At 36.2% G+C, this 25,163-nt stretch overlaps 8 protein-coding genes across 18 annotated transcripts; 3 read left to right on the forward strand and 5 right to left on the reverse strand.

Moving 5' to 3' along the window:
• Positions 1 to 211: 211 nt before the first annotated feature.
• Positions 212 to 3,768, forward strand: LOC411006 (endoplasmic reticulum lectin 1). 4 transcript variants are annotated; one of them, XM_006567212.3, is made up of 7 exons: positions 212 to 724; positions 841 to 1,014; positions 1,099 to 1,617; positions 2,039 to 2,092; positions 2,631 to 2,792; positions 2,863 to 3,102; positions 3,191 to 3,768. In XM_006567212.3, the coding sequence occupies exons 1-7, from the start codon at positions 590 to 592 to the stop codon at positions 3,434 to 3,436; spliced, it is 1,530 nt and encodes a 509-aa protein (XP_006567275.1). In that variant the 5' UTR covers positions 212 to 589; the 3' UTR covers positions 3,437 to 3,768. The 4 variants fall into 4 exon arrangements, with proteins under 4 accessions (XP_006567275.1, XP_006567277.1, XP_006567276.1 ...); XM_394479.7 differs by having other exon boundaries at positions 219 to 724; positions 1,099 to 1,623; XM_006567214.3 differs by lacking the exon at positions 2,039 to 2,092 and having other exon boundaries at positions 213 to 724.
• Positions 3,625 to 4,955, reverse strand: LOC102655740 (mitochondrial import receptor subunit TOM40 homolog 1-like). Its single transcript, XM_006567308.3, has one exon. It carries the CDS (start codon positions 4,835 to 4,837, stop codon positions 3,872 to 3,874), a length of 966 nt encoding a protein of 321 aa, XP_006567371.1. The 5' UTR covers positions 4,838 to 4,955; the 3' UTR covers positions 3,625 to 3,871.
• Positions 4,956 to 5,797: 842 nt separating this feature from the next.
• On the reverse strand, positions 5,798 to 6,913 carry LOC724653 (intraflagellar transport protein 43 homolog). 4 transcript variants are annotated; one of them, XM_001120545.4, is made up of 6 exons: positions 6,747 to 6,912; positions 6,493 to 6,668; positions 6,402 to 6,428; positions 6,296 to 6,348; positions 6,147 to 6,216; positions 5,798 to 6,080 (listed from the first exon to the last, which is right to left on the reverse strand). In XM_001120545.4, exons 1-6 carry the CDS (start codon positions 6,783 to 6,785, stop codon positions 5,858 to 5,860), a joined length of 588 nt encoding a protein of 195 aa, XP_001120545.2. In that variant the 5' UTR covers positions 6,786 to 6,912; the 3' UTR covers positions 5,798 to 5,857. The 4 variants fall into 4 exon arrangements, with proteins under 4 accessions (XP_001120545.2, XP_006567272.1, XP_006567273.1 ...); XM_006567209.3 differs by having other exon boundaries at positions 5,815 to 6,080; positions 6,147 to 6,228; positions 6,747 to 6,913; XM_006567210.3 differs by having other exon boundaries at positions 5,816 to 6,080; positions 6,147 to 6,228; positions 6,296 to 6,336.
• A 169-nt stretch (positions 6,914 to 7,082) lies between these two features.
• LOC724698 (isthmin-1) lies at positions 7,083 to 10,017 on the reverse strand. Of its 2 annotated transcripts, none has more exons than XM_016911856.2 (5): positions 9,612 to 10,017; positions 8,372 to 8,725; positions 7,823 to 8,300; positions 7,409 to 7,760; positions 7,083 to 7,319 (listed from the first exon to the last, which is right to left on the reverse strand). In XM_016911856.2, exons 2-5 carry the CDS (start codon positions 8,645 to 8,647, stop codon positions 7,220 to 7,222), a joined length of 1,206 nt encoding a protein of 401 aa, XP_016767345.2. In that variant the 5' UTR covers positions 8,648 to 8,725; positions 9,612 to 10,017; the 3' UTR covers positions 7,083 to 7,219. The 2 variants fall into 2 exon arrangements, with proteins under 2 accessions (XP_016767345.2, XP_001120589.2); XM_001120589.5 differs by lacking the exon at positions 9,612 to 10,017 and adding an exon at positions 9,166 to 9,602.
• Positions 10,018 to 11,339: 1,322 nt separating this feature from the next.
• Positions 11,340 to 14,490, reverse strand: LOC107964328 (bone morphogenetic protein 10). The gene is made up of 5 exons (XM_016911849.2): positions 13,632 to 14,490; positions 13,324 to 13,486; positions 13,085 to 13,230; positions 12,910 to 13,011; positions 11,340 to 12,810 (listed from the first exon to the last, which is right to left on the reverse strand). Exons 1-5 carry the CDS (start codon positions 14,163 to 14,165, stop codon positions 11,863 to 11,865), a joined length of 1,893 nt encoding a protein of 630 aa, XP_016767338.2. The 5' UTR covers positions 14,166 to 14,490; the 3' UTR covers positions 11,340 to 11,862.
• Positions 14,491 to 15,215: 725 nt separating this feature from the next.
• On the reverse strand, positions 15,216 to 20,288 carry LOC408789. 3 transcript variants are annotated; one of them, XM_016911851.2, is made up of 8 exons: positions 20,000 to 20,288; positions 19,221 to 19,325; positions 17,945 to 18,048; positions 16,114 to 16,327; positions 15,991 to 16,044; positions 15,780 to 15,922; positions 15,548 to 15,702; positions 15,216 to 15,464 (listed from the first exon to the last, which is right to left on the reverse strand). In XM_016911851.2, the coding sequence occupies exons 1-8, from the start codon at positions 20,175 to 20,177 to the stop codon at positions 15,407 to 15,409; spliced, it is 1,011 nt and encodes a 336-aa protein (XP_016767340.2). In that variant the 5' UTR covers positions 20,178 to 20,288; the 3' UTR covers positions 15,216 to 15,406. The 3 variants fall into 3 exon arrangements, with proteins under 3 accessions (XP_016767340.2, XP_016767341.2, XP_016767342.2); XM_016911852.2 differs by having other exon boundaries at positions 19,561 to 20,061; XM_016911853.2 differs by lacking the exon at positions 20,000 to 20,288 and adding an exon at positions 19,965 to 19,987.
• A 977-nt stretch (positions 20,289 to 21,265) lies between these two features.
• Positions 21,266 to 24,267, forward strand: LOC411003 (spermatogenesis-associated protein 5). 2 transcript variants are annotated; one of them, XM_625211.5, is made up of 6 exons: positions 21,266 to 21,420; positions 21,594 to 21,790; positions 21,860 to 22,045; positions 22,116 to 23,521; positions 23,592 to 23,855; positions 23,931 to 24,267. In XM_625211.5, exons 2-6 carry the CDS (start codon positions 21,595 to 21,597, stop codon positions 24,258 to 24,260), a joined length of 2,382 nt encoding a protein of 793 aa, XP_625214.3. In that variant the 5' UTR covers positions 21,266 to 21,420; position 21,594; the 3' UTR covers positions 24,261 to 24,267. The 2 variants fall into 2 exon arrangements, with proteins under 2 accessions (XP_625214.3, XP_026295768.1); XM_026439983.1 differs by having other exon boundaries at positions 21,267 to 21,420; positions 21,865 to 22,045.
• Positions 24,268 to 24,321: 54 nt separating this feature from the next.
• On the forward strand, positions 24,322 to 25,043 carry LOC107964260 (late cornified envelope-like proline-rich protein 1). The gene is made up of 2 exons (XM_016911608.2): positions 24,322 to 24,474; positions 24,543 to 25,043. Exons 1-2 carry the CDS (start codon positions 24,410 to 24,412, stop codon positions 24,907 to 24,909), a joined length of 432 nt encoding a protein of 143 aa, XP_016767097.1. The 5' UTR covers positions 24,322 to 24,409; the 3' UTR covers positions 24,910 to 25,043.
• Positions 25,044 to 25,163: the final 120 nt, after the last annotated feature.

Below are 25,163 nucleotides of genomic sequence, written 5' to 3' on the forward strand. Positions count from 1 at the left end.
ATTGATACGTAAATATAACTTAATATTTTGGAGATAGGTGCGTACAGCTATTTTCTTAGACCCTGAGCTTCAAAGATGAAAACAAAGTTTTCCTGTTATAGAATTAAAAAACAAATTCGACTTGTAAAAAAAAATTGTTATAAACAATTATATATTTTTATTAAGTATTCTTCTTCCACTATATTTTATAAAGCTGAACAACATTGTAATAAAAAATGACCACGCATGTTGTTCACGTGGTATAAAATTATTGGTATTTGGATATAATTGGGGTTAATCAAAGAACTAAAAATTCTATAAGTATAGTGTCAACATCGTAAGAAAATCTTTTCAGATAAAGTAGAATATTGAAACAAGTAGAGTAGAATATTTTATACATAAAATATAAAATTTAAATTATTTTCAAATTAAATGTATTCATATAATATAGTGTCTGTTAAATGTATACGGACAAATGTTTGTTAACCATTAAGTTGTGATACGAAACATAAATGACCTAACGTAGATATATTGCTGTCGTCATAAGTCCGAAGATATTTCATATAGACTTTGTCTAAAGATATGATGAAATAATTGCAATTTTATTAAAATGTGGAAATACTGTGGTATTTACAATGTATTGTGTATTATAATTACTATTGTATATGGACACGATTTCAGAAGTTTCGATGATACAGTTCTTTTTAAAATTAATTGGCCAGGCAAAAGTGGTTCGGATTTATTAGTAAGTATTAATGAAATAAAATTAATATTAAAAAATATTAATATTAAAAAATGTAAATTAATATTAAATTATTATATATATATATATATATATATATTATTATATATTTTTAATAGGAATCTAGACCAAATGTAGAACCTTATATTATTACGACTGCAAATAAGGAACGATATCAATGTTTAATTGTTGATAATTCAGAGCAAGAACAAGATTATAATGAACCATATACTGGACCAAATCCAACAGAAATTTTATCACTATTATTTAAACAAAACACTTGTTCTTATAGAGTATACATTATAAATATTATTAATATACTGTGTAAAAATTATATAAAAAATTGAATTTTATATAAAAATTATATATATTTTTAGGTTGAATCTTATTGGTCATATGAATTGTGCCATGGACGATATGCACGTCAATATCATGAAGATAGAGATGGAAAACAAGTAAAGACTCAAGAATATTATTTGGGTATTTTTGATAAATTACAAGAGGTAAAGTTTTTAGCTGAATATGCAGAAAAAGAAACACATCCTACTAAGAAAGCAAATATACCAGTAAAAAAAGTTGATGGAATCAATATGCCATATGTTGAAATTGAAATGATTGATGGCACTGTTTGTGATTTAACTAATAAGCCAAGAAAGATAAAAGTTTTGTATGTTTGTTATCAGCATGGTAAACATGAATTATTTTCATTAGAAGAACCTTCTAGCTGTGAATATGAGGTTATTGTCCTCTCTCCTTTGTTATGTAGTCATCCTGACTACAAACCTCAAGCTACAGGCGAAAATGAAATTAATTGCCATCCACTTGATAATGCTCCAAAAAAACCAAGATCTCTTGTAGCAATGGAAATGGAAAGTCTAAAACTTCGATATCAAAAAGTAACGGTAAAACCATCTTCTGTGCGTTCTTTGTATTCAGTTATTTATTTCTGACTATGCTTATGCCATATGTATATAATATTGTTATTTAAAATAAAATATATTTACTTATATTTTCTGTGTATGGTAGTGATAATTTTTGTTATTGATTTATATGAAACACATTTTCATGCAAAATTTTCAAATAAGAATAGATTTTTAAATATGTTCTAATAGTGTGCCATTCAATAGTAGAAAATAGTATATTAATTAATATTATATATTTTTTCTGAACTAATTAAATATTTCTATTTTATGAAAGATTTTTGAAGTAATTTTGACTTGTACCTTTAAGCTAGTCTTTTTAGTGTATAACAATTTTCGATTTGTTATTTTTATTATTTACTGTCTATATACATTAAATTAACTATTTGTTGCACAGGATGACAAGCTGCAGAAAGTCTATGCAATCTTCCATGTAGATAAGGAGGGCCAGGTCAGAATATTTTGTATTTTTGGGATCAGGCCAAAGTGCTTGATGGTTCTTGTCATTTGTCGCCATTAATTTGTATCTTATTCTGTCCCTTCCTTTTCTACATACAATTATTTCCTTTAAATCTACAATTTTTCCAAAAAAATATTACAATAACATTATGAATGCTATTTATGCACCATTTTATCTTTAGCATTGCATATCCACTGCTTTACTTATTCAGCTAAATTTAAGGTATTTGTCATTTTTGCTTCACATATTGCTTTTAATTATGGATTAATGTTACATCATATACATAAGATGCTATATGAAGCATATATTTTCAAAATAAATATAAATTATTATAAAATTAAAATATAAAATCACAATTTAACAATAAATGGAACTGGATTTGTTTATTCATATTCATAAGAGAAAAACGCATTCTTATTTCTAACAAATTCATACAATTGATATTAACATTTGTAACTATTCTCGTAAGAAAGTTGTTTTTGCATGACGCATAATTGAAAATTTAATGTTTAATTTACATTTATTTCAGGATGGAGAAGCGCGTGTTAGAGTTGAAATACATCCTGTCGGAGTTATTGATAAACATAGTAACATTGAAGATTCTATAAATTCATTAACAGATCAAGGTATTAGCCCAGCGGAAGTGAGTCCCGTAAAAAATTTTTTAAGTGGAAAAAATTGTTTACATGGGGTAAATATTATATTTCTAATAATATCTTTTTATTATATTTTATTTAATAATATATGATTGATATAAATAGGGCAATGGATGGTGGAAATATGAATTTTGTTATGGACGTTCTGTGGTTCAATATCATATTGAACGCGATGGTAAAAAGACTATAGTAAATCTTGGTAAATTCGATAAACAAAAACATTTGGAATGGATCGCTGCACACCCACATAAAAAACCAAAGGCTCCAGAGTTACGAAAACATCTTTCTCATTTCTATAGTGATGGTACTATTTGCGACAAGACTGGCAATCCGAGGCAAACGGAGGTATTATATGTCTATAAATTTATATATCTGTAAATTTTATAATTTATTTATTCTTATATGTAGTTATTAAAATATTGGTAATTTTCAGGTGAAATTAAAATGCGTTGAAAGTCATACAGCTAGTCCATCCAGCGTTTCTCTATTTCTACTTGAACCAAAAACATGCGAGTATGTTTTAGGTGTGGAATCACCATTGATCTGTGATATTTTAGAATACGCCGATGAAAATGGACTTCTTAGTGAAAAATTTGAAGTGAATTTTGATAAATTAAAGACAACTGCTTTCCATGAATACGACGATTTGGATGAAAGGATAGCAAACGGAGACGACTAAAATAATATTCGATTAATAGATATTAGTTGTTAAAAAAATTTTTTTTAATGATAAAAGTGACAGTATTAGGGTGTTGGACATTTGCATTTCAGTTATTATATAAAAAATTTCAAAAATTTTATTTTTACAGACTCAGTTTATATCAACATAAAAGCGTCATGCAAAGTTTTCAGATATTTTACAATATATATGTAAGCATAACAATTCTTTAAAATATATAATGCGATTGATACATTATCGCAAATTATTGCGCGACGAAAATTGTAACGTTTGCAAAAGTTTTTTCACTTTGTAAAATTTTAAAAGAAATAATTACAATCATCTTATGTTAATTTCTGTTATTATTGAAATGATTCTTCTTATTATTCTTATAAATAATGAAAAAAAGAAACATGATGATAGTTACACGTAACAAATTATATCATACATTCTTCATTATTGTCCAATATTAAGACCAACTCCCACACGAAATTGTTGTTTTTTATGGTTTAAAAGTGCGCTAATAATCAGTGAGGATTCTGGAATTGGGTATAGTTTCTTCTCAAATACACCACCGACTGTAGTTTCAGAATTCACGATACCTCGGAAAAGAAGATCCGCATATGGTACATTTACTTGATAAACTATAGTAGCAATTGACTGATGTGTTCTCGTATTTGTTTCTAACTCGACCCCAATTTCCAATTGCGAGCTAGCTTTGCGATGATAACAAAGATGAAGACCAGCTTCACCTATAGTCCCAGATAATGTTGTAAGTCCTGTACTGTGTCTAAAAGCCATGCACATGACCGTCTGTTGACCGCCTGGAACTTTTGAGCCACGAAGACATGCAATCTCGGCTCCTAACGCAATTCTCGATGTGATCGATTGTAAAAAGTGTATTACCACTGTTCCTTGCTTCTTTGTAAATTTTGGATTGGCTAGGGTTATCGCTACAGTGAAATCATTCGACCGATATTCCAAACTGGAACTCGATGCTTTGCATTTTCCATCGGCAATTTGTGCCGATAATTTGTACCTAAGTCTACATCCAAGCGTATGCATAAAAGAGGCGGTCAAATTTCCATTTGGTGCGATATCTCCCGAAGCTACAGGATATCTTTCATTAGGATTAACCACTTTTGTACCAATATATTTTGCACCGAATTTATATCCAGACGGGGTAACGGAACTGAGAGTAATAGTATGCGTCACATTAAAATGTTGACTAAGAATTTTGTTGATGATGAGCCGCGCACCTTCAAAGTTTTGCGGATATAGATCTTTAACCTTTTTATGTATATCTTCGAAACTACCAGGATTTCCTGGTGCTCTGTCTTCTGCTTCGCACGGTATACAATCTTCATTACTTATTACACTTGGTTCTTCTAATTTTTTTCTTGATGCATGCACCGTACCCATTGTAATACATTAGACTTATTCTTTTAAAAGAACATTTTAAAAGAATTGGAAAATTTTCCTTAAGCGCTTTTTAATTTTGTGCTTGATAACAACATGTAAATAAAATTAATTCTAACGTAAACAGGTTATATGATTTTTCTGTTAATTTTAAACTTAAATAAACGATATATTCTATATACGCGATATATCGATTTTATAAATTCACTATGTCAAACTAAAATATCGATTGTATAGTATATCGATTCTCGATTCATAATACAATTTTAGTATCAGTTTCACTACTAGATGGCTTTCGAGTAAAGCATTTAAATTTAGTATTTATATGAACGTATAAAAATTGCTTTAAAAAAGCTTAATAATATGATTATCTTAATTTAAAATATTATTAAATATTAGTTGGTTACAATATTGATTATAATTATATATTAAATATATAATTTTTTCTCCAAAGTTTGATAATATGTGGTACATTTATGATATGTACTTTTCTCGCAAGTGGTCCAATAGTATTCTGTTTCTTTATATAACACAATCAAACTCAAACTATCGGAAGTGTGTGCTAGTGATGGCACAGCTGAACATTGATCGCTAACGTAGAAATATGGCAGATCTGCTCAGTGGGTGTTGTCACGTGGTCGCTTCAAGTAGCTTGTGTTTGGCTCCCGATTGCGCGTGCAAGTTCGTGGTGTTTTGCTTTAAGCATCATCTCGGATCTGCACGCCTGCACGGTTGAGTCCTTCACGTCGCTCCTCGAACTACCGCGATTTCCAAATTGGGGGGCAATCGAATAGGTCAGACGAGGTTATAATTTGTCGCTTCCATATACAGGCACTGCAGATAAGCAGTATGCCATGTTTTTTTTTAAATTAACTATATTTTTTATATTTAATTAAATTTCACTTAATACGTGTTACTTTTTATAAAAATAATATAAAAAATAAAATAATGTAAAAGAAGAAACTTTTTTCTTTTTTGAATGATTTTTGATTTTATTTTTAAAATACAAAAATTGTATAAAATTTATGTGACTAATTTTTTTTGTGCTTCACTGTTTACTTCAGATGCAACTTGAGTAAAAAGTAAATTCCAATTCCATACTTCATCCAATTCTTTCGTCAAATTTTCATTGTATAATTTTTCTGCTAGAAGGGAAAGATTAACACCATTTAAAGATGTGAATGCAGCATTTTTCACCAAATCTGTATCAAGTTCTTTGTATGCAGCGACTCTGTTCACGTTCACTCTGTAAGTTAAAAAAGTTGAAGATAATTGAATGAGAATTTTTGCAAAACTTCGTAACGGTACTTACGTTGACGTATTAATATCAGAAAACGCATTATCTTCCTGAATTTCATCCAAATCGGGAATTACAGGAATGTCTACAAATAATTCTATCACGATCAATTTTCTTACTTATAAGATTTTTATATTTCAAACAATTTTTAAATTAATTCTTACCATCTATTATTTCATCCTTCTCTATCCCTCGAGAACGTTCTCTAAGAAATAATCTATCAGCGATTATGGATGTCTGATTTTTTTTAATTCTATTTGTTATACTTACTGTTCAATAATAGAAGCTCCACGTATCCTAAAAATTATTATTAAAAAATTATAGATAAATTTCTAATAGAAATCAATACGAAACAACTTACTTTCCGCTTTTCAATTCGTCACCCCATCCAGTTTTTCTAGTGCGAGGAGGTGCTACAGGTGGTTGTGCTGATTTCACGAACGATGACGATACAGGACTTTCCAAAGGATCATCGTCGACTTTAGAGTCTTCTAATACAACGTTTTGCGCCGATCTTCTACCAAGACGAGGTAAAAGCTAAAGTCGAAAACGTTAACGTATTCAATAATGAATTATATACAATTTATTAGAAAAAGTAAATATTTGAGAACTTACTTTTTTCGAAGTAATTTCCAAATCCGCAGCCCAGTCCATAGCTGTCTATTGAATTTTGATATTAAGGTTAGCTAAGAGGTAATCCGCATTTATGTTTGTATGCAGTAACCATAACAACTGAACGGTCTGGTGGCACGCGCGATTGAACCGACTTTACTCGTCTTGCTCCCCTCTTTCGTTCGGGAAGTAGCGCGAGGGGCAAGAAACGTGACTGGAAACGCGCCAGTAATACACTCGAAACCGGTTTCAAGTTCCTTTCGATTAGAGCGCGTCTTTTTAAACATGCCACCAAAAAGATTGGCGCAGAAATAGGCGTAAATCATCAATAATAAAAGGTAAAATTGTAACGGCGTTACGTTTATTTCTTAAATTTCATCGTACAAATATTTATGCACTCAAAAGTAACAAAAATAATCGTTATGAATTTTTTAATTATCCTATATTATAAATCTTTGTAACTAAAAACATGATAGTTAATAATACTTGGTGTTGTCAATCTGTCGTTGATATTCCTCATCATCGGGATTTGCCTGACAGGCGTTCTCATTGTTTGGTGGTCGTACACCGTTATACCTATAATTTAAATATCAATGGTATATATAAAAGAAGAGTAGAATATCGTAATAAATTTTAGATTAAAATGCTTTGAAATATTGAAAGACCTGGAAAAGTCACCCTTGCAGAGTCTCCACGGTAATATATCGATTCTTTCATGAAGTATGGGTGATATCTCAGGACTGACAAAGTTTGGTGTACCGGCACCGGAACCACGGGTCAAAAGCTTCCTTTGCCGATCGTAGCAGCAATGTTGAACCGCAGCACTTCCACTTCCCTGTGTCAGCAACGATCGTATACAGTAAGTGGCCCCTGGCTTGTAAACGTCAAGCCTTTGAGATTCGCCGCTTACATCCCTCCATCTGAAATATTTCATCCGCTTCTCGTCCCAAATTTTATCATCGTAGAAAATATTACTAGGATATTGACATGGACAAGCAGGTAGTGACGTTAAACCATCTGTAACAATAGATTCGACCAAATACAATATAAACGGTCTCTAATTACGAACGAATTCGTACCTAAGAAAACTTGCTCGAGCTTATCCCTGCTGTTCAACCATTTTTGACAAGGGTCTTCATTTGTTCCATTCACAAAGTTTAACTCTTTGAAAATATTCCGTTCGTCCGTCGTTGTAGCGTTTCGCAGACTTTGAAACAATTTGACCAGGAGGTCGCTTAAACTCTCGTGCATTCTAATATGATCGTCGGCACTCGAGTAAATGGCCGGGGAATATATTTCGTCCGAGTAATCAGTACTCTCGGTAAATTTATCTTTCTTCGATCGATCTCTTCTTTTCCAAGATTGGTCTACATTTTCATACTCAATTTCATCAGTCGTAGATAGCTCATCGTACGAACCCATCAATTCCTCGTCCGATAAATTAGACCTCGTAGAGCTGTTTCGTTCTATAACAACGAAACTTTCTTTCTTTGATTTAATTCTATCCTTCTCCACATCGGTATTGTAATCCTCTTCTTTAGTTTTATTGTACACCTCCTAAATACAAAGACAATTTTAATTTATTTATTTATTTATTTATTTCTTTTTATATCGTCGTCAATAATTACCTGTACACGATCGTTCACTCCTGTTACATCATCCAATTCGTCTTCGATCTCCAGAACCGTATTGTTTTCGTCACGATTTTTCTTTACCTCTTTAGAAACATGAATATCTATCGGTGTCGTGTTGTTGTCCTGGGACAGTTTGCTCCCAGATGTGTTTTCAACACATGTCGATCGATTTTTGTAACGACGTCGCTTCCGATGTTTCGCGTGTCTCGTAGGAACCAACTCTTCGACCAATCGTTCGTTACGTTTCTTTCTAATCAATTCGTTAATCATCCAAGACGGTTGAACCAGGCTCAGAATTTTCTTTCGATACGTATTTTCCAAATCTCCATTGATCTCGGAATTATTGATCTGTAAATAAAAAAAAAGGAGTTCATCGATTGTAGTCAGTGAAAAATAATTTAAACACCGATCGATCTAGGATAGGATTCAAATGGATTCGTGGTAGTGGGATCATTTGGACGTTCGTTACGAAGAAGGGCAACGGTGGTCGGCACGACATCAAAAGAAGAAACCGTGTTTGACTCGTCGATGAGGTACGAAGGAAAAGGAACGTTGGAATGGAATGGAACGAAATAGGATACGCTCGATTCAGAGAATGTTTTTTTATCTCTTGGAAATAGTGCATTGTGAAATAGTTTCCCAATAGAAAATTCAGTGGACGGAATGGAAATTTCGGTTTCCCGCCTTTTTAGTTACGCGAAACTCGTTCGATGAAAAATATAACGAAAGAAACTTTTATATAACATAATTCACACATAGTTTACAATTGCATCACACAGATTACTTACATGACGATTTTCCGTATAAACGATGGAAACGATTAACATTAATTGGAATGGAAAAATCCAACGAACGAAAGTTGAGGTTTTCATGTTTACGCGATATCGTTTCTTTTCTTTTTTTTTTTAATTATCGGTTTCACACGTTTCATCCCCATTCGATTACTCCCGAACGAAGCAAGGGCGTTGCTCGGTGTCGTCGGCTCTTTTGTTTACATCCTACTCGACTTTGGAAACAATATGCAAGATCGATCGATATCCAAGGATATATCGATGTTGCATAATTAGAGAAACTGTACAGATCGATAAAGGAAAATTGCATGCGAACTGGAGATGCGAGGAAAAACGAAAAAAAGAAACAACGACAAAAGACAAAAGAAAGAACAAAGGCAACGTGAAAGAAGGAACAACACAGCATGCACGAGGCACGAGGCGCGTACTGTTCAAAGGCCTACCACTATATGTATAGTTGTGAACTCGTGAAGTTCTGTCCCACTATAATGGCCAAGCGGCAGTAGTGGAGAGAGCTGGAGAGGTAGCGCGCCGGATGACAGAATACTACGTCATTGTACAGGTCGTCGTACAGTTCACGGCTTAGGGTTTCTTACTTATGTTACCGGCAGTTCCCGCCCTATCGCTTTTCTCTCTTCTTTTTACACCGATTCCGTTTTGCCTCCATCTTCTTCCCTCCGTTTCTCTTCCTCCGCGTTGCATTGCACCTTCTCTCTTTTACCGTCTTCAACCCTTCGAATAACCGCGGGATAATTTAATCGAGGAGGATCGTCTTAAGATCGATGAAATATTTACGCGAGAGCGTAATAATATAAATATCCAAATCATCGATCTCTATCGCGCTCACAGGCAGAAGCCGTAACTGTATAAACTGTAATAAAAATAGAGAAAATAATAATAGGTTTCGATTCTTCAAGTTGGTTGCCATGAACGCGAGTGACACGTATTACGATATCAAGGATCTAAATACAGCATTGGAATCCAATGGAACGCGTTTCGGTTATTTTTAGGCGGGCAGATTCGAAAATACACCCACCATGGATTAAATATAACTGGAGATGCACGCATACGGAATGCGGTACGATGGCACGCGAACGATCGGTTGCTCGCAAATATGCAAATCCCCGCGTCGAAACAGCAACACTGTTTCTTTTCAACGCTGATCGCCTTATTTATCGTTCTTGTATTTTCGTTTAAACGTCTTTCTTCTCTTTTCTTTTCTTTTTTTTTTCTTTTATAATATTTTACCTCTCCTAGCATTACGATCTACGATTCCTAGCCTACGAAGATTCACGAAGAATGGTTTAAAAAAAAGTTGAATGAAAAACCTAAAAAATTATTTGTGTACAACGATTCCAAAGATAACTAATAAAAAAAAAACAGGAAGAGATGATGGAGATGAATCGGCATCGTCTAATCGTTCGTCTAATTTCTTCTAATTCCTCATTGCTTCATGCAGCGTTCCATGCGGATTACGTTCGACCTAAGCACGGATTAAGTTCTGAATCGATTGTATTGTGGGCTTTAACGAGGTTGTTAAACTAATCTGTTTACATTTCCGATTCGTATCAAGTATTCCAGCAATGGAATAAAAGGAGAGCGAATATCATTATGAAAAAGGAAAGGGCGACACGGATGGAGGAGGAGTCGTAAAAGAATCGGTATCGGATATTCGGAATGGCGCCACCATTATAGTACAGCAGATTTTTAGAAACGGGCCGACAACCGATTTCGATTCAAGTTGGTTTATTTACTCGTAGATGGTCGAGCGATACCGGATTGCGGGAAAAGGATAAAAAACGGCATTTAACACCGGTAGCGCTGACATTCCACGACTGCCTCTCTGCATCCAGTGGCGCCAAAGTCATCGTCTCGAGCACTGTTACCGTCACGTTTATTTTATTGGCACACCCGTAAAATTTACGCCTTGATTTCAACGCTCTCTCTCTCTCTCCTCTTCCAAGAAAATCACCTCCCGTTCGTGCCTCCACCTCGCATCTATTCGATCGACATCTTTTGACTCGATGCTTCGGTTTGTTAAAGTATCGTGATAAATATATGATTTCGATCAAATCTCCAAATATAGAACCTAAAGTTTGTGGCGCGAATCTCGTTTCAACGAGGAGAGGGTGAGAAGAGTAATTATACCGTGGAAAAATTATTGTTGTAGCTTAAATATTCATTTTTATTTGTCATAATTAAAATATAAATAACTCTAACGTTTTACGATACAATATTATATACAATGATCGGGACAATTAACTCTCTACGTGCGATTATAATAATAATTTAATGACGATACAGGGTTTAATTGTTCAATGACGATATAGACACGTGCTAATTATTGATACACATGACCCTACGCGAATTTAGGAATGTTTTTATGTACAATGTTGCGACGACAACTTAACAATCTTCAGATGAACCTTTAGGAATGACTCACGGGCTAACGTGTAGTAAAAATCATCTTTACCTGATTTTATTCCGTCACTCTTACACTCATTCTATCTCTCTCTCACACACACACATTCAATTCTTCTTTTTTCTTCCCTTTCCTCGCATATCCGTGTATTCTTCGTTTCTTTTCTTTTTCTTTCTTTTTTTTCTCAATCGAGATACAAATTCACACTCGCTACTTCTTTCACAAGGAGAACAAACGTTTCATCGCGCAGATCTTAAGAAACAATGAAATTCTTAACGGCATCCACAACGGTCTGCGATCATGTCTTGGTAAACTTTCAAGATAACGTTCTCGTTATCATCATAGAACAGAATGGTGGTGCCCAACAGTTTGGTGGGGACGCAACAGGGTCTCTCAACCCCTTTCACCAGTCCCATTTTGTGAACAATCCCTTGGATAGTCGCGTGATTGGTCGGTTGTTGATCTTGACTCAATGGCGATTCGCAGATACCTTTGCAATGAAAAGCTGAGTAGCCAAGCGGGGCAATGATAGAGGAGGAAAGGCCAATTTCTTTGAAATCCACGTAGAGCTCGTGCCTCGAGCATTCGGTGACATTTTGCCGAACGGATGCGCGGCTTTTCGCCGATCGTTTCTCGCGGATCTTCTCGCTCCAGAACGATCTTTGACCAGCTCTTCCTCCCATTATTCTTTCGCGACGCATCGCCCGTTCGTATATATCCATCGATGTTAAATAACTGCCTCCAAATGTCTCCTCCTCGAGCGAAGAAGAAATCCCGTGCAATTTTTTGACGTTAGTTTCCCTTCGACGCCGCCCAGAACCATCGTCCGCGAGATGTTGCGCGCCTCGAGTTGTCTCTCCCTCCTCGTGTTCCCTCATCCGAGTTCTCTTCTGCCTTTCAAACGATCCCGTTTTATTTTTATTCCCCTCCAATTCCCCTTTTCCACGCGGATCCTGTTCCGCATCGCTGTTCCTCCAATCACCCTTTTCCTCCTCCTCGTCGTGAAATACTTGCTCGATCTCGTCGTTACCGTCGCCTCGACGATCCTTCCCATCGTCGTCGAAAAGCACCAGGATCGGTTGCTTGCTGTGATGATACTCGTTCCGTCGGGAGAACTCCACGTTCGCTCGATCCTCGAACAAGGTTGTAGCGGTTACTAAAAGTCCAAGGTTCGGCTCCCCGTTTAACCAGGCGAGGACTGCTTGCTTCACGTTGAATATCTGATTGGGGAGAAAGAAGAAGAAGAGGAAGAAGAAAAGAAAATAGAGCGTTTAATACGAAAATGATATTTCTTATTAAAAATTGTATGATAATCTTGCCTGCCAACCAGACGCGTGCGCTCCAACGTATCTAACGTTCAGCAGCCTATGGAGATCGGGAACGTCTAAACTTTTCTCGTCCAAAACTTGATACACTCTTATCTAAGGAGGGAAACGTTGGATAAAAGTATAGATGATTTTGAGAATAGATAAATTAATATGTATATATACTCACCAAGTAATACGGAGAAGCTAGAATGGAAGGATGCAAAGCTTTCAAAGGTGTTCTTTTTCGATACAGATGAAGCTCCGCTTCCAGAACGGATTCGTTCACTTCCAAACCCGTGATGTTGAAGAAGTAGAACCGCGACGTGGTGGTGTCTGCGTGGAAATATATTTCTTCTTAATCTCGATGAAAATTCATTTCAATGAAAAAGAAAAAGGAGGGAACGATAGGAAGAGGCACGTTTTTACCTCTTTCGATGAAACTGCGCACGACTTTGGCGTTGTACGGATTTCTACCACGCGTTACACCGCTAGGATCCGCTACATTGTTGTACAGCTCCACCATAAATTGAGGCGGCACCTTGCGACGTCCCGTTCTCTCCCTTTCGAGGTAACTTCGAATACCGAGAACCTGAAATAATCGATCTCATCGTTAATTCCTTTCCTTCCTCTTCTCTCACAAAACGTCTCACAAACGTCTCTGTCGCACTGGGGGCGGAAGAGGGGGAGGGGGAGGAAGAGAGAGAGGAAGAAAAGGAAAGGAAAGAAAAACGGACCTGCTGCAGTTTCTCCAAAATCTCGTTCCTACGAGCGTCCTGCTCGTTCGAAGCCTCGTCCAACCTCGGCCACCGTTCGTTCACGTCTTCTTCTCTCTCACCGTTCGCGTTATCATCATCCTCGTCGATAGCACGGCTCGGGTGCGAGTGCGCGAAGTGCTCGAACGAGGGCGAAAGAAGGTAGAGCAGAATCGCGAAAAGTAGAAACCGGAAACCGGAGTCCGTCATCATCATATCTCGCTCGCACGACGCGTGAGTGGGCAAGAATCCCGAGAGGCGGAGAGCGTGTGTGAGAGAGAGAGGGAGAGGAGGCTCGAAAATAAATCGTGGTCGCGAACGATTAGCGCCTGTTTGGAACTCTCGGTGACGATGACTTTTTGGATTAATCGGCCGACGACGACGAGTAATCCAGGAGAGCGGCCGCGACCGAATAACTTCCACGCTTCTCGGCGGAGCGGAGGAAGGAGCGGACCTGTCCTTCTCCGCGGACAGGACAAGGAGGTTTGCCGAGCCGAGCGGAACGCTAAGTAGCATATGGGAGGTCTTGGCTGCGAGGAGTCACCTTTATGCTATGCCGGGAGTTGCCTCCCCCGCGTTGCTCCCCGCAGCGACATCAGCCTCTCTCACGGGACACCGACGCGACGCTACGCGACATTCGAAGGCGATTCGACTCGAGCTAACGCTCGATATTCCTCTTTTCTCCTCCTCCCTCCCTCCTTTCCCCGAAGTTTTGCTTCTCATTATCCAGCTCATCCTCGATCCAGGTGATCCTAGATCGTGCGCGAGGCGCGAGTTTCTTTTTCAAAAGGAAAACGAGAAAATTGCTTTTTCCAAAAAAACGAATAACCTTTGTATTTTTTTGGCACGAAAATTTTGAAGTCTTTTTGAAGATTAAAAAGAAGAGGAGGAGGAAAAGAAAAAAAGTTGCGGCGGAACGAAACTCCATGAGGAACGAGATGATGGGCTATTAAAAAAAGCTCGCGCTTCCTAAATTCCGTGGATTCCGTGAGCGGCGAGTCATGTGCGAGCCACTCGCAGAGATATTTAGATGTCGCGAACCGGTTGTTTTCCTACCGGGGGACGATGACGGATCTCAGCGAGGGTGTCAGCGTATATTTTCGCATCTGGGATCTCGAAGTCGTCGAGCACCGTTTCGACCTTGCTCTTTTTGTTGCATTATTCGTACATGAGCGCAAGACGAAACGGGGACGAGCCAAGTGTGTAGTATAGTATTGTAATGTACAAAATTGGCTAGTGCCAGTTGGCCTGAGCACGACGTGCCTTTCATTAAGGAATACGCGTGTTCGAATTTATAGAACGTAGGATCTTGCCGATCTTCTTCTTCTATCACGTATCAGGATATCGCGCATTATTCCGTTTGGATATAATAAACGGAACCAATTCCAATTACTTGGATAATTTTTTAAGAGGGAAAAAATTTCCTCTATTAGCGTGAAAAATTGGGGAATAATTTGATAAAAACCGCGCGATGAGGATCAAAGCGAGAAATAATTTCCGAGATGGAATGAACGAATGAAGCTGAATGGACTGAGTTTTTCGGGTGAGCGAAGTTGGTGTTTTTTCTTTTTTTTTTTTAAAAAGTCATTGTACGTTTATTTGTCATACCAATACACGGTGCATGTAGGAACATCGAAATGGTTTACTTTGTTGTTTACGCGGCGCATAAAATAGCTTGGATGTGTCTAGTAAGTCCGTCCCGTTTGGTCCGTTGGATCGAACAGACCAATACTCTCCGTGACTCTTGTTTGCGTTACTTAGACGCAGGCACACTGGGTAATTTGAATGATTTCCCTCTTCGATCCACGACGAGTCCTGGAAACGAACGAACAACCCCGAACAACGAATGATAATTGCACCTTTACCATCGATCGACGATTAACATCCATAATATGTACCTGTACTCGTGAACTTTGAATCTAGCAGGTGTGCAAGTGTGCTGCTTCGAGTACAGGCCCGCCAAGCATCTCGATGGCTCTCTTTTGTCTCTCAAAAGACACATTTCTGTCTCGTTTCCTGGACACGTCCCAACGCATTGGCCCACGTTAATTTGCTGTTTTGCACAAATACGAGGATCAATAATAAAAATTGTAAATCAGATTGGAGGAGGAGAATTGTGCGGATATTTACCCGGACGACAGGCCTCACATCCGTTGTGTTCGTGCCGTCCTTTATTTCGACCTCGCTGAAATCTAGAACAGTCTCCATGTGGTCCATTTTGTGGCATGTCCCAGCGCAACCACATTTCTCGATCACCTGGTACACCTCGTCTCCTGAAATTTAACACGATTATTGTACTTATATCACACGATCGATATATAGAAGAATAAATCTCACGTACCGTTCGGTCCTTTTATGCTGACCGTACTGTTCCTCACCGGTTTGCATCCAAGATCTTTCGAAAGGTAGATCGGCGATTATCGATTATCAAGGAACGAGTACAGAGTAAAAGAGGACAAGATACCTTTAGCACAGTGGCCCATGCACACGCCGACATCCATCACGGCTTGATGAGGGGTGCCAGAGTGCACGAGATGCGTGAAAGATTCCCGCCTGCAAGAGGAATCCGACGTGCACTCGCACGCTTCCGTTACTTCGATCACGCGAACCCCTTGAATCGTTGACACCCTCTCCAGTTTCGATGCCTTTGGACGGCAGTGCGATTCCGGGAAGCATCTCTGAAAGCGCGAAAAGCGCGATAAAATCCATCGTGGAAATGTTTTTAACATCGGAATGAAACGGAGGTAATAACACTTTTTATGCGAATGATCGTCCATATATCAGACAGGGAAGAACGTTTTATCGATACGGTATTTTATTTATCGTCCTACGTTTTCCAAAGAAGAAAGTATCAACGATAGCCTATTTATAAGCTATATTTATAATATCCGCGCCCTCCCTCTCTTCCAACATTTTCTTTGGTACCCGATTTCTCTCACGACACGCGGGCCATTTAATTATTCTCGCTGCGGGATAACACCGACCGTTATCTTTGTCCGTGCAAACGCGGTGCATCTCGTTCCTCTTTTTATCCTCCACCCCCCCTCTGCCCCGGTGATATTTCTGGCTAAGAATATTTTCTAATAAATTTTATTCTCGGGTCACATCCATCCTCGAGATCCCAGGAACACGATTACTGGATGTAGTAGGTGGCCAAGCTGGATGGCGCCGGAGCGGTGACCCGGCACGATACGACCTTCCAAGGACGCAAAACACATCCTCCTCTTTCTCCATATCGCGCGCAACATTTTTACTTCTCGGGCCTGTTTCCCCTCCCCATGCAGCGTGGGTGCTGCAAGATCGTAAACCACCGATCGGATTGTATCACGTAACAAAAATAGCTTTCTCCCTAGCAAACAGCCAAGGTACGTAAAAAAGGGACTTGTTCGCCATTGTACCATATTTGATTGAATTTTTCTATTCTATTTATTTTCTAGTAATAGGCTTTTAACCTATGAAGCTCTCAACGAAACGAGTTATCGAAAAGGAAATAACGCGTGGACAATAATCTAGCCGGGATGATTATTCGTTGTAATAAAAATTTAAAAGTATACACGGAGGAGGATCGTGGAGGATACGCAGTTCTCGGTATACGGTGTGGGGTGCACTCGCCGTAAAAGTCGCGAAGATCGTACGATCGCGCGATGCTGGCGTGGCCGCATTCCAGCTGGCGGATTGGTCGATCCCATGAGTCATAAATCTACATGACGTCCCCGTCTTTTTCGCCCTTCGTATAGCCCTTGGCATACGTAACCTGCCGTGGCAACGTATATCGTAATTTTTTTTTTTATTTGCAAATTCGGTCTTTTCGCTTCGTGCTTTCTTTTTTTCCCTCCTCGACACGCTGCTCGCCTGCTTGACCACCAGACAGAATTCCTCGACGTCCGATCTCGGTTTTTCGAACCGTAGAAGAATCGTTCTCGTTCGTACCTATATGTACTTTCTTCTTCTTTTTTTCTTTTTTTTTTTTCAAATGATTTTGCGACATCCTCCCTATTTTTTTAAATCATAAAATTAAACGCGACCGATGATGTTGAATTTTTAAAAGATTCCGGGTCGAGGAATTCGACGGTTTCACGACCGGTTCGATAAACTCTGTTGAGTGTGGCGATGAGTTTTTGTTGTACGCCGAGGGCGGGGCATAACCAAAAAGTTCTTGCATCAGGTGCAGAACATCCTGCGGCCATCATGAGTCCACGGATTATATCCATCCATATATCTTGGACTAACCCTTATACAGCTCCTCTTCGAGTGGAAATTTTTTAAAAAAAAAAAGCGTACGACAAAAGATTTACCTGGACAGTGGGCCGACTCGCGTCTCCTGGATCGTCCAACACGTGTCGCGGGCACAATTTACGACAATGGCCCGCATCAATTTGGATAATTTCACCCGATATTCCTGGAGAAATAAAAGAAGATAAAAAGAAGAAGAAAAGATCGGGAAAAGAAAGGGAATTAGTATTAGCGATAAAAAGCCGGGGGGGGGGGGCCAGGGTGGTTCAATGAAATTTCAGTGGGGATGGTGGATTACTGTTTTGGCGTTTCGGCGGGCTCGTGGCGTTTCGCTCGGGAAAAATGAGACGCGTGTAAATCCGATGGCGCCGCTCGGCAATGCTCGCGATCACCGTACAAAATTTACGGCTTGCTACTGTATCACATTAAACGTTGACAAGATATAAGAAGAGGGTAGAACCGTCTATAGTGTAACCGTGCTATTTTTGGCGCGAACGCGTGGGACATGGAATGCGCTGATTCCTCGGTGATTCACATTACCCTGGACCTTCGGCTACGTCTCTGCCATTTTTCCGCGTTTCTTCCTATAAATGGCATTATATGGGGATCTATTAGAAATATCGAGACAAACGCCTAGATTTCCAATTATTGTCTCTCTCTCTCTCTGGATCGTGTAGTATATAAAAAAATATTTATCGATCTAAACACGATCGACGTAACCATCGTACCAGTCGATCATTTAATTGACAATTGATACGAAGAAGGGTGGTGCTTCAGTTGGTTCCACGAAATCGTTGATTATTCGTTTGTAAGGGGCATTACAACTAAGTAAATCTCTATCATCGTGACTCTACTCTCGTTCAGTCGATTATCTCCGATCTATAGATGGATCAATTGATCCCCCCTTGTAGTAAGACAAAGCGATGGGATTGAATCGCGAATCCAATACCGTTCCCGCGTTATTTTTTTAAAGCGACAGCATCGCAATGATAAATCGGTCAAATGTTTCGATCACGGGCACACGACAACACCGCCACCGGATGCTTCATCCTCTCGATCGGCGTCAATTAATTGAACACCCGATATTAATTTACCGGATCGGATCTAGCGACAAGGCCACCCGCATTTACCACTCATGAATATGGGGCGGCAACGGTGTATCGAGGGAACATAATTTACATTTAGCCAGTTGCTAAAATTACGCAACTTCTGCCCGAATCTCTCTCTCTCTTTCTCAACGATATACTGTATGTCCAGTACTCCATTCATCTCTGTTCATATATTATATCCTGATTTCTCTCGGGTCTTTTAATATCTTTTCGTTTTAAATTTGCTTACCGTATCCAACATCGATCATTCTCTCGTGTCTCGCACAGCATACGTGTTGTCGAACCTCTTCCCTGTGTGTTCTACTTTCGTTGCCTTCATTTTCGTCACCGATCGCTGAAACAGAAACAACCCCGACAAAAACGATAACGAACAAAGATCATCAAGATTTATCTCGATGTTATTATGTTATTCTCTATATTGTTCAATATGTAATTAATCCCTTACATGAGGATAAATAATATGAGTTAATCAAGAAAGATAAAATGGTAGTGACGCGGAGAAAATTGGAGAAAAAGAAGCAAGAGCATAGCGGATGAATGAGAAAGAAAAAGTGCGATGCGGTGCCTACCTAATCGCAAATTGGCGAGGCAAACTAAGGTGAAGCCACCGAATACGGCCCACCGACTTGGCCTCGTGATTTGTATTCGCATCGGTACGAATAGCGATGGACGTAAATCGGTCGAATACGATTTATCGTTGCGTAAATGTAGATTTGAAAACAATCAAGTTTGTGTATCGAGAAATGCACGGATGTTGTTTACCGTATTATTTAAATAATACGTAATAGCGTTTACTGAATATTCTCTAAACGTGGATGTCTTATAACGAAAAAGGCAAAATGCATCAACGCGTGGACGAAATCCTAATTAATTTTGTCACAATGATTATTATTTCATTACTCTGTATGTATGCTCGCGCGCGGATGACTAGAAGAATTCGTGGTATAAGGAATACTCTTGGACTCGCACGCACACGACATGCAAAGCGGTAGTCCAGAGAGGACGCACCGTGCGATCGATCACGATCGGTTGTTGCCCACGCAGGTTGCGATCTGCGAGAAGACTGGCCGTCTGGAAGCCGCTGGATCTCGCTCAGACGGAGAGGCGTCCGGCTGACAGGCGGATCTCTATTAATCTCGTTTGGTACAGGAACGTCGGCCCGCTTCGTGACGGCTGGTCCATCCATCGGTCTTTTGCCTCTTGCCTGCCGCAATCGCTGATGCGGCTGGTGATGCTGATTTTATGCTCCATCGAATCTGATTCATCTCGTCTGCCTGCAAACCTCCGACATTCCACATATCCAATTTTCCTTTATCTTATATAACAAGCATCCCATTCATTTTCGACAAATCTAATTTAAAAAATAACGCCAATGAAACGGATTATCTAGTTCATAAATTAAAATAGATTTTGAATTATTCGTTATCCTAACCTTTAGATTAAACTGGTTAATCTTTCTTGATAATCTGTTCGCAATGTCTCATTTTTTTTTTCTATCTTTTATATTCTTATAAAATTTTGTAAACTCCAATGTTAAAACGTAATGCTCTAAGTTTGGAAGAAAAAGAAAAAAATTTAAAAAAGGAAGAATAATATATCGTTCTTGTTTCGCATGTTTTTGTCGCAAAGTACAAAATAAGTTTATCATTTAAGCTCGGTATACGAGCGATGTTATTGTGATTTTTTCTACGGTTAGATAGATTTATACTTTTAATGATGTAATGGTCACAATCGTGCGATCTTACTACGAAAACTACAAAGCGGCGAACTGTTGCGAGTCCGAAACAGTGCCCCGTTGCTCATATGCATCATATATATATATATATATTATATTTACGCGAAATAAATACCCATGGAATGGGAGGAAAGAGAGAAGAGAAATTAAATTTTTCTTATTTTATTTATTTTATTTAAAAATTTTCATGAATTTTTCTCTAAATTTGAAATTTTTTTTTATTATTTACCAATTTTCTTTTTTATCCTTTATAGTCATTGATAAACTAATTCATAAAATTTAAAATCTAACATTGTTTAGCTATTCTTAAAAAAATCATTAGAAATTTTAATAAATTTCTTTCAAAATAATTTCTTTCTATTGATAAATGTAGTAAATATTTTATTTACTTATTTATTGAAATAATTAATTAACATCATAATTAATTGGATATCTCTACAATTATTAAATATTTTGTTATGTAATTTAAATATTTATGTTATAGTTTAACCTATTTTGTTATATTATTATACTCGCGTAATATCTTAAAAATTTATTATTTTAGTCTCGTGTTCGTATTGTTAACACGTGCATCGTAGATTTGAAATATTTGATTAGAAATATTTTCATAGAATTTTATAATTTACATCTATTTCAATATTAAAAATTACGAATTAAGAACATTTATATAAATTCATATATATTTAAAAAAAACGTATGTTTTTTATTTAATTTATAATGATATTTTCATATCATTTATAGGTTATGTCTTTTCGATTAGATATTTATTTATTATATATTTTAAAAAATTATGTCACGAATTATAATAGAATAAAGATTCTCTTCTCATTTCAAATTTAATCTTATCAATTATTTTTATTTTTTCAGAATGACTTCAAAGGTAAAAGAAAGTGGGAGAAAAAGTCTTTCTTCTTGGTTGACATGTGAAATATGTCAGAGTATTTTATCACAAAAAGATTTAACAATACATCACACTAATTGTCCACCTAATTTTGAAATCTGGAATCACGATTTCATTTATAATAATGTATTATATAGTACTGTAGAAACATATAATTCATTAGGTATATATATGTATAGATTTTATATTTACTATTATTGTATCTTTTTCTATATAAATGTTTCTTGCATAGAACAGCCAAAAAATATACATGAAAGGGAGTTTGATGACATGATATTTATATCACAATCTGCGTTGCAATTGTGTGAAATTGCAATAGGAGATTCTGTCCTTGTAACTGTTGGAGAAAATAAAATTGTTAAAACTGCATGGCCAACTAAAGATAAAAGTTTAACGAGTGTTTCAATAACAAAACACGGTAATAACAAAATATTTTTTATTGAACATATTATTTCCAATAATTTTTTATTATTATTTATTTCTTATAGCAATAGAATTAAATAATCTCCGAGGTTTAGTCAAGATCCAAAAATTAGATTGTCTTATTAATGGTGCTAAGGAATTTATAATTTGTAATGTTGGAAAACACACATTGCCAGAAGTAACTATAGAACTTAACATAATACTTAAAAATTATAATGAACAAAAAATATTTGCTGTAGGTAATAAATTCAGTATACCTTTTTATGGCAAGAGATTAATTTATAAGATTATCAAAATTATATCGGATAATTGTGGAGAAAATATTAATTTGCCTCAACAGTTTAAACAATTGAATTTTGCTGATCAAATACATGATATCAAATTTTATAAAGCATTTTATAATACAAAATGGACAATTTTAAATGAAGAACAAAATAAGAAACAGGAAGAATACAAGAAAATTAAATATAAAATACAAGACATTGGAGGATATGACAAAGTAATAGAAGATATCAAAGATGTTCTTGATATTGGTCTTGGTAAATCTCAAAATCTTGGTGATTTTTATATTAGTAAAGGAATATTATTATATGGTACTGCTGGTGTTGGTAAATCAATTATTTCTAATGCTTTAATATCAGAATATGACATCAATTCTGTCACTATTTACAGTTCAGATATATACAGTAAATCTCTAGGAGAGACGGAAAAAAAATTGCAAGATATTTTTATGGAAGCCAAAGCTAAAGCTCCAAGTATTATTTTGATAGAGGAAATTGATAGTTTATGTCCTAAACGAAGTACTTCAAGTACAGATCATGAAAGAAGAGTACTTTCACAATTGATTACACTTTTTGATGATATACAAAATACAAATAATAATGTAGTCATACTTGCTACAACTTCAAAATTAGATCTTGTAGATAGTTCTCTTAGAAGACCTGGTAGAATAGACAAAGAATTCGAAATTTATGTACCTACTCCCAGTATGCGCGCGGATATATTTAAAAAAATGTTATCAAAAATACCAAATACTTTATCTTTAGAAGATATACAAAATATTGCATTTGTCACTCATGGCTTTGTTGGCGCCGACTTATACGGTTTATGTTCTCAAGCAATTTTAAATGTTGTAAAGCATCAACCAAAAACGAATGTTGCTACTGATTTTTCGACCAAAGTAACTATATCAGATTTTAATCGTGCTTTAACTGTTATAAAACCATCAGCTATGAAAGAAGTTTTAATAGAAGTACCAAATGTTCGATGGTCAGATATAGGAGGACAAAAAGACTTAAAATTAAAATTAAAACAAGCTATTGAATGGCCATTATGTCATCCTGAAGTATTTTTCAGAATGGGTATAACTCCACCTAAAGGTGTTTTGATGTTTGGACCACCAGGTTGTTCTAAAACAATGATTGCAAAAGCTCTTGCAACAGAAAGCAAAGTAAATTTTTTAAATATAAAGGTAAAGTTTGATTTAAAATGATTTAAAATATCTTAATTCTAAAAAAAAATGATAAATTTAATATTTTTAGGGACCAGAACTATTTTCAAAATGGGTTGGTGAATCTGAAAAAGCTGTAAGAGAAGTATTTCGAAAAGCAAGACAAGTTTCACCTTCCATAATATTTATTGATGAAATTGATGCATTAGGAGGAGAACGAAGTTCTTCCGTAACTGCGGGAAGTAACGTACAAGAACGTGTTTTAGCACAATTATTGACAGAACTCGATGGCGTCACTGCATTGGGCAGTGTTACTTTAGTAGCAGCAACTAATCGACCTGATAAAATTGATAAAGTTAGTTAAAATTATAGTAAATAATTAAATCTTATACAAATAATTTTTTATTAGTTAAAATATTTTTTTTTATAGGCACTTCTTCGACCAGGTCGTTTAGATAGGATAATATATGTGCCATTACCTGATTATGAAACAAGACAAGAAATTTTTGATATAAAATTAAGAAACATGCCAATCGCGGAAGATGTACAAATTCAAGATCTAGTAGATCTTACAGAAGGATATTCTGGAGCAGAAATCCAAGCAATTTGTCATGAAGCTGCTATCAAAGCACTTGAGGAAGATTTAAATGCTACTATAATTACTAAGGAACATTTTAAAGCAGCATTGGCTATAATTACTCCTAGAACTCCACCATCTTTAATAAATTTATATAATGATTATATAAATAAAATATATTGACATTACACGCAATTTGTTTCAATATAATTGAATTTGTCTATTTTAACAAAATTATTAATTAGCTATCAATATTCTTCTATTATTTTAATATCAAACTTCAGGTTTTCGGAAATTAACAAAATTTATAAGTTATATAATTATATTATCAAATGTCAGTAATCGTAAAATGTATACGACCTTATGGTAAAAAAGATTTAAAACAAATAATCGAGAGGTATAGTTTTATAACTTGGTAAATATAATGCATGATCTTTGAATATTATTATATGTATATATATGTAGTTGCGGTTGCTGCCCACCAATGGATCCACAATGTCCACCATTATGTTCTACGTCGTGTCCACCTCAACCAATTTGTACCTATACATGTCCTCCTCCAATCAAATTGGAACCAAATAATTGTTGCCCATCTATGCCAATCACCAGTATGCCATGTCCTACTGAACCATGCCCAATTTTACCTTGCGCCCCACGCTCTTTCGTTTGTCCGCCCTGCACAGGTCGTCCATGTATTACTTGTGCACCTTTACCTAAACCAGTTCCTGCTCCTTTTGAAGTCGGACCTGTTTATAGAGCACCAGTTACTACTGGTGGATTATTCTATATGGGAACAATTAGATGTTATCCTTGCTTATCATATGCTTGTTGAATTATACCAATTATACCACTTCTATCATATATCTGTTATATATAATAAATCCATAAAGAAAATATTTATCACTTAGATTTAATATTGTTTAATTTGAATTTTTAATTAATTATAAATATTTCTACACATTTTATATTTAAATAATAATTATAATAATATTTAAATATATAAAACAAATGTCATTACAATATATTGTTTTTTCGTACAAAATGGCTGTTTCGTTTGATTAATTTTTTATATTTAATTATATTCAA

Source organism: Apis mellifera, linkage group LG4, assembly GCF_003254395.2.
Source record: "Apis mellifera strain DH4 linkage group LG4, Amel_HAv3.1, whole genome shotgun sequence".
NCBI lineage: Eukaryota > Metazoa > Arthropoda > Insecta > Hymenoptera > Apidae > Apis > Apis mellifera.

What these genes read in the sequence shown, in the direction of transcription:
- LOC411006 (XM_394479.7), top strand. Translation starts at nt 590, where the DNA reads ATGTGGAAATACTGTGGTATTTACAATGTATTGTGTATTATAATTACT. An exon ending in AAAACACTTGTTCTTATAGA is followed by an intron (nt 1,015 to 1,098) that starts GTATACATTATA and finishes ATATATTTTTAG; the next exon opens with GTTGAATCTTATTGGTCATA. An exon ending in GAAAAAATTGTTTACATGGG is followed by an intron (nt 2,793 to 2,862) that starts GTAAATATTATA and finishes TGATATAAATAG; the next exon opens with GGCAATGGATGGTGGAAATA.
- LOC102655740 (XM_006567308.3), bottom strand. Translation starts at nt 4,837, where the DNA reads ATGGGTACGGTGCATGCATCAAGAAAAAAATTAGAAGAACCAAGTGTA.
- LOC724653 (XM_006567209.3), bottom strand. Translation starts at nt 6,785, where the DNA reads ATGGACTGGGCTGCGGATTTGGAAATTACTTCGAAAAAA. An exon ending in GAAGGATGAAATAATAGATG is followed by an intron (nt 6,229 to 6,295) that starts GTAAGAATTAAT and finishes TGATCGTGATAG; the next exon opens with AATTATTTGTAGACATTCCT. An exon ending in TCTGATATTAATACGTCAAC is followed by an intron (nt 6,081 to 6,146) that starts GTAAGTACCGTT and finishes TTTAACTTACAG; the next exon opens with AGTGAACGTGAACAGAGTCG.
- LOC724698 (XM_001120589.5), bottom strand. Translation starts at nt 9,249, where the DNA reads ATGAAAACCTCAACTTTCGTTCGTTGGATTTTTCCATTCCAATTAATG. An exon ending in TTTATACGGAAAATCGTCAT is followed by an intron (nt 8,726 to 9,165) that starts GTAAGTAATCTG and finishes TTTTATTTACAG; the next exon opens with ATCAATAATTCCGAGATCAA. An exon ending in GAGTGAACGATCGTGTACAG is followed by an intron (nt 8,301 to 8,371) that starts GTAATTATTGAC and finishes CTTTGTATTTAG; the next exon opens with GAGGTGTACAATAAAACTAA.
- LOC107964328 (XM_016911849.2), bottom strand. Translation starts at nt 14,165, where the DNA reads ATGCTACTTAGCGTTCCGCTCGGCTCGGCAAACCTCCTTGTCCTGTCC. An exon ending in GCGCAGTTTCATCGAAAGAG is followed by an intron (nt 13,231 to 13,323) that starts GTAAAAACGTGC and finishes ATTTCCACGCAG; the next exon opens with ACACCACCACGTCGCGGTTC. An exon ending in TAGCTTCTCCGTATTACTTG is followed by an intron (nt 13,012 to 13,084) that starts GTGAGTATATAT and finishes TTCCCTCCTTAG; the next exon opens with ATAAGAGTGTATCAAGTTTT.
- LOC408789 (XM_016911851.2), bottom strand. Translation starts at nt 20,177, where the DNA reads ATGGATGGACCAGCCGTCACGAAGCGGGCCGACGTTCCTGTACCAAAC. An exon ending in CGATCGTGATCGATCGCACG is followed by an intron (nt 19,326 to 19,999) that starts GTGCGTCCTCTC and finishes TTTCTGTTTCAG; the next exon opens with CGATCGGTGACGAAAATGAA. An exon ending in CGAGTCGGCCCACTGTCCAG is followed by an intron (nt 16,328 to 17,944) that starts GTAAATCTTTTG and finishes TCGCGCTTTCAG; the next exon opens with AGATGCTTCCCGGAATCGCA.
- LOC411003 (XM_625211.5), top strand. Translation starts at nt 21,595, where the DNA reads ATGACTTCAAAGGTAAAAGAAAGTGGGAGAAAAAGTCTTTCTTCTTGG. An exon ending in TGTTTCAATAACAAAACACG is followed by an intron (nt 22,046 to 22,115) that starts GTAATAACAAAA and finishes TATTTCTTATAG; the next exon opens with CAATAGAATTAAATAATCTC. An exon ending in GACCTGATAAAATTGATAAA is followed by an intron (nt 23,856 to 23,930) that starts GTTAGTTAAAAT and finishes TTTTTTTTATAG; the next exon opens with GCACTTCTTCGACCAGGTCG.
- LOC107964260 (XM_016911608.2), top strand. Translation starts at nt 24,410, where the DNA reads ATGTCAGTAATCGTAAAATGTATACGACCTTATGGTAAAAAAGATTTA. An exon ending in TTAAAACAAATAATCGAGAG is followed by an intron (nt 24,475 to 24,542) that starts GTATAGTTTTAT and finishes ATATATATGTAG; the next exon opens with TTGCGGTTGCTGCCCACCAA.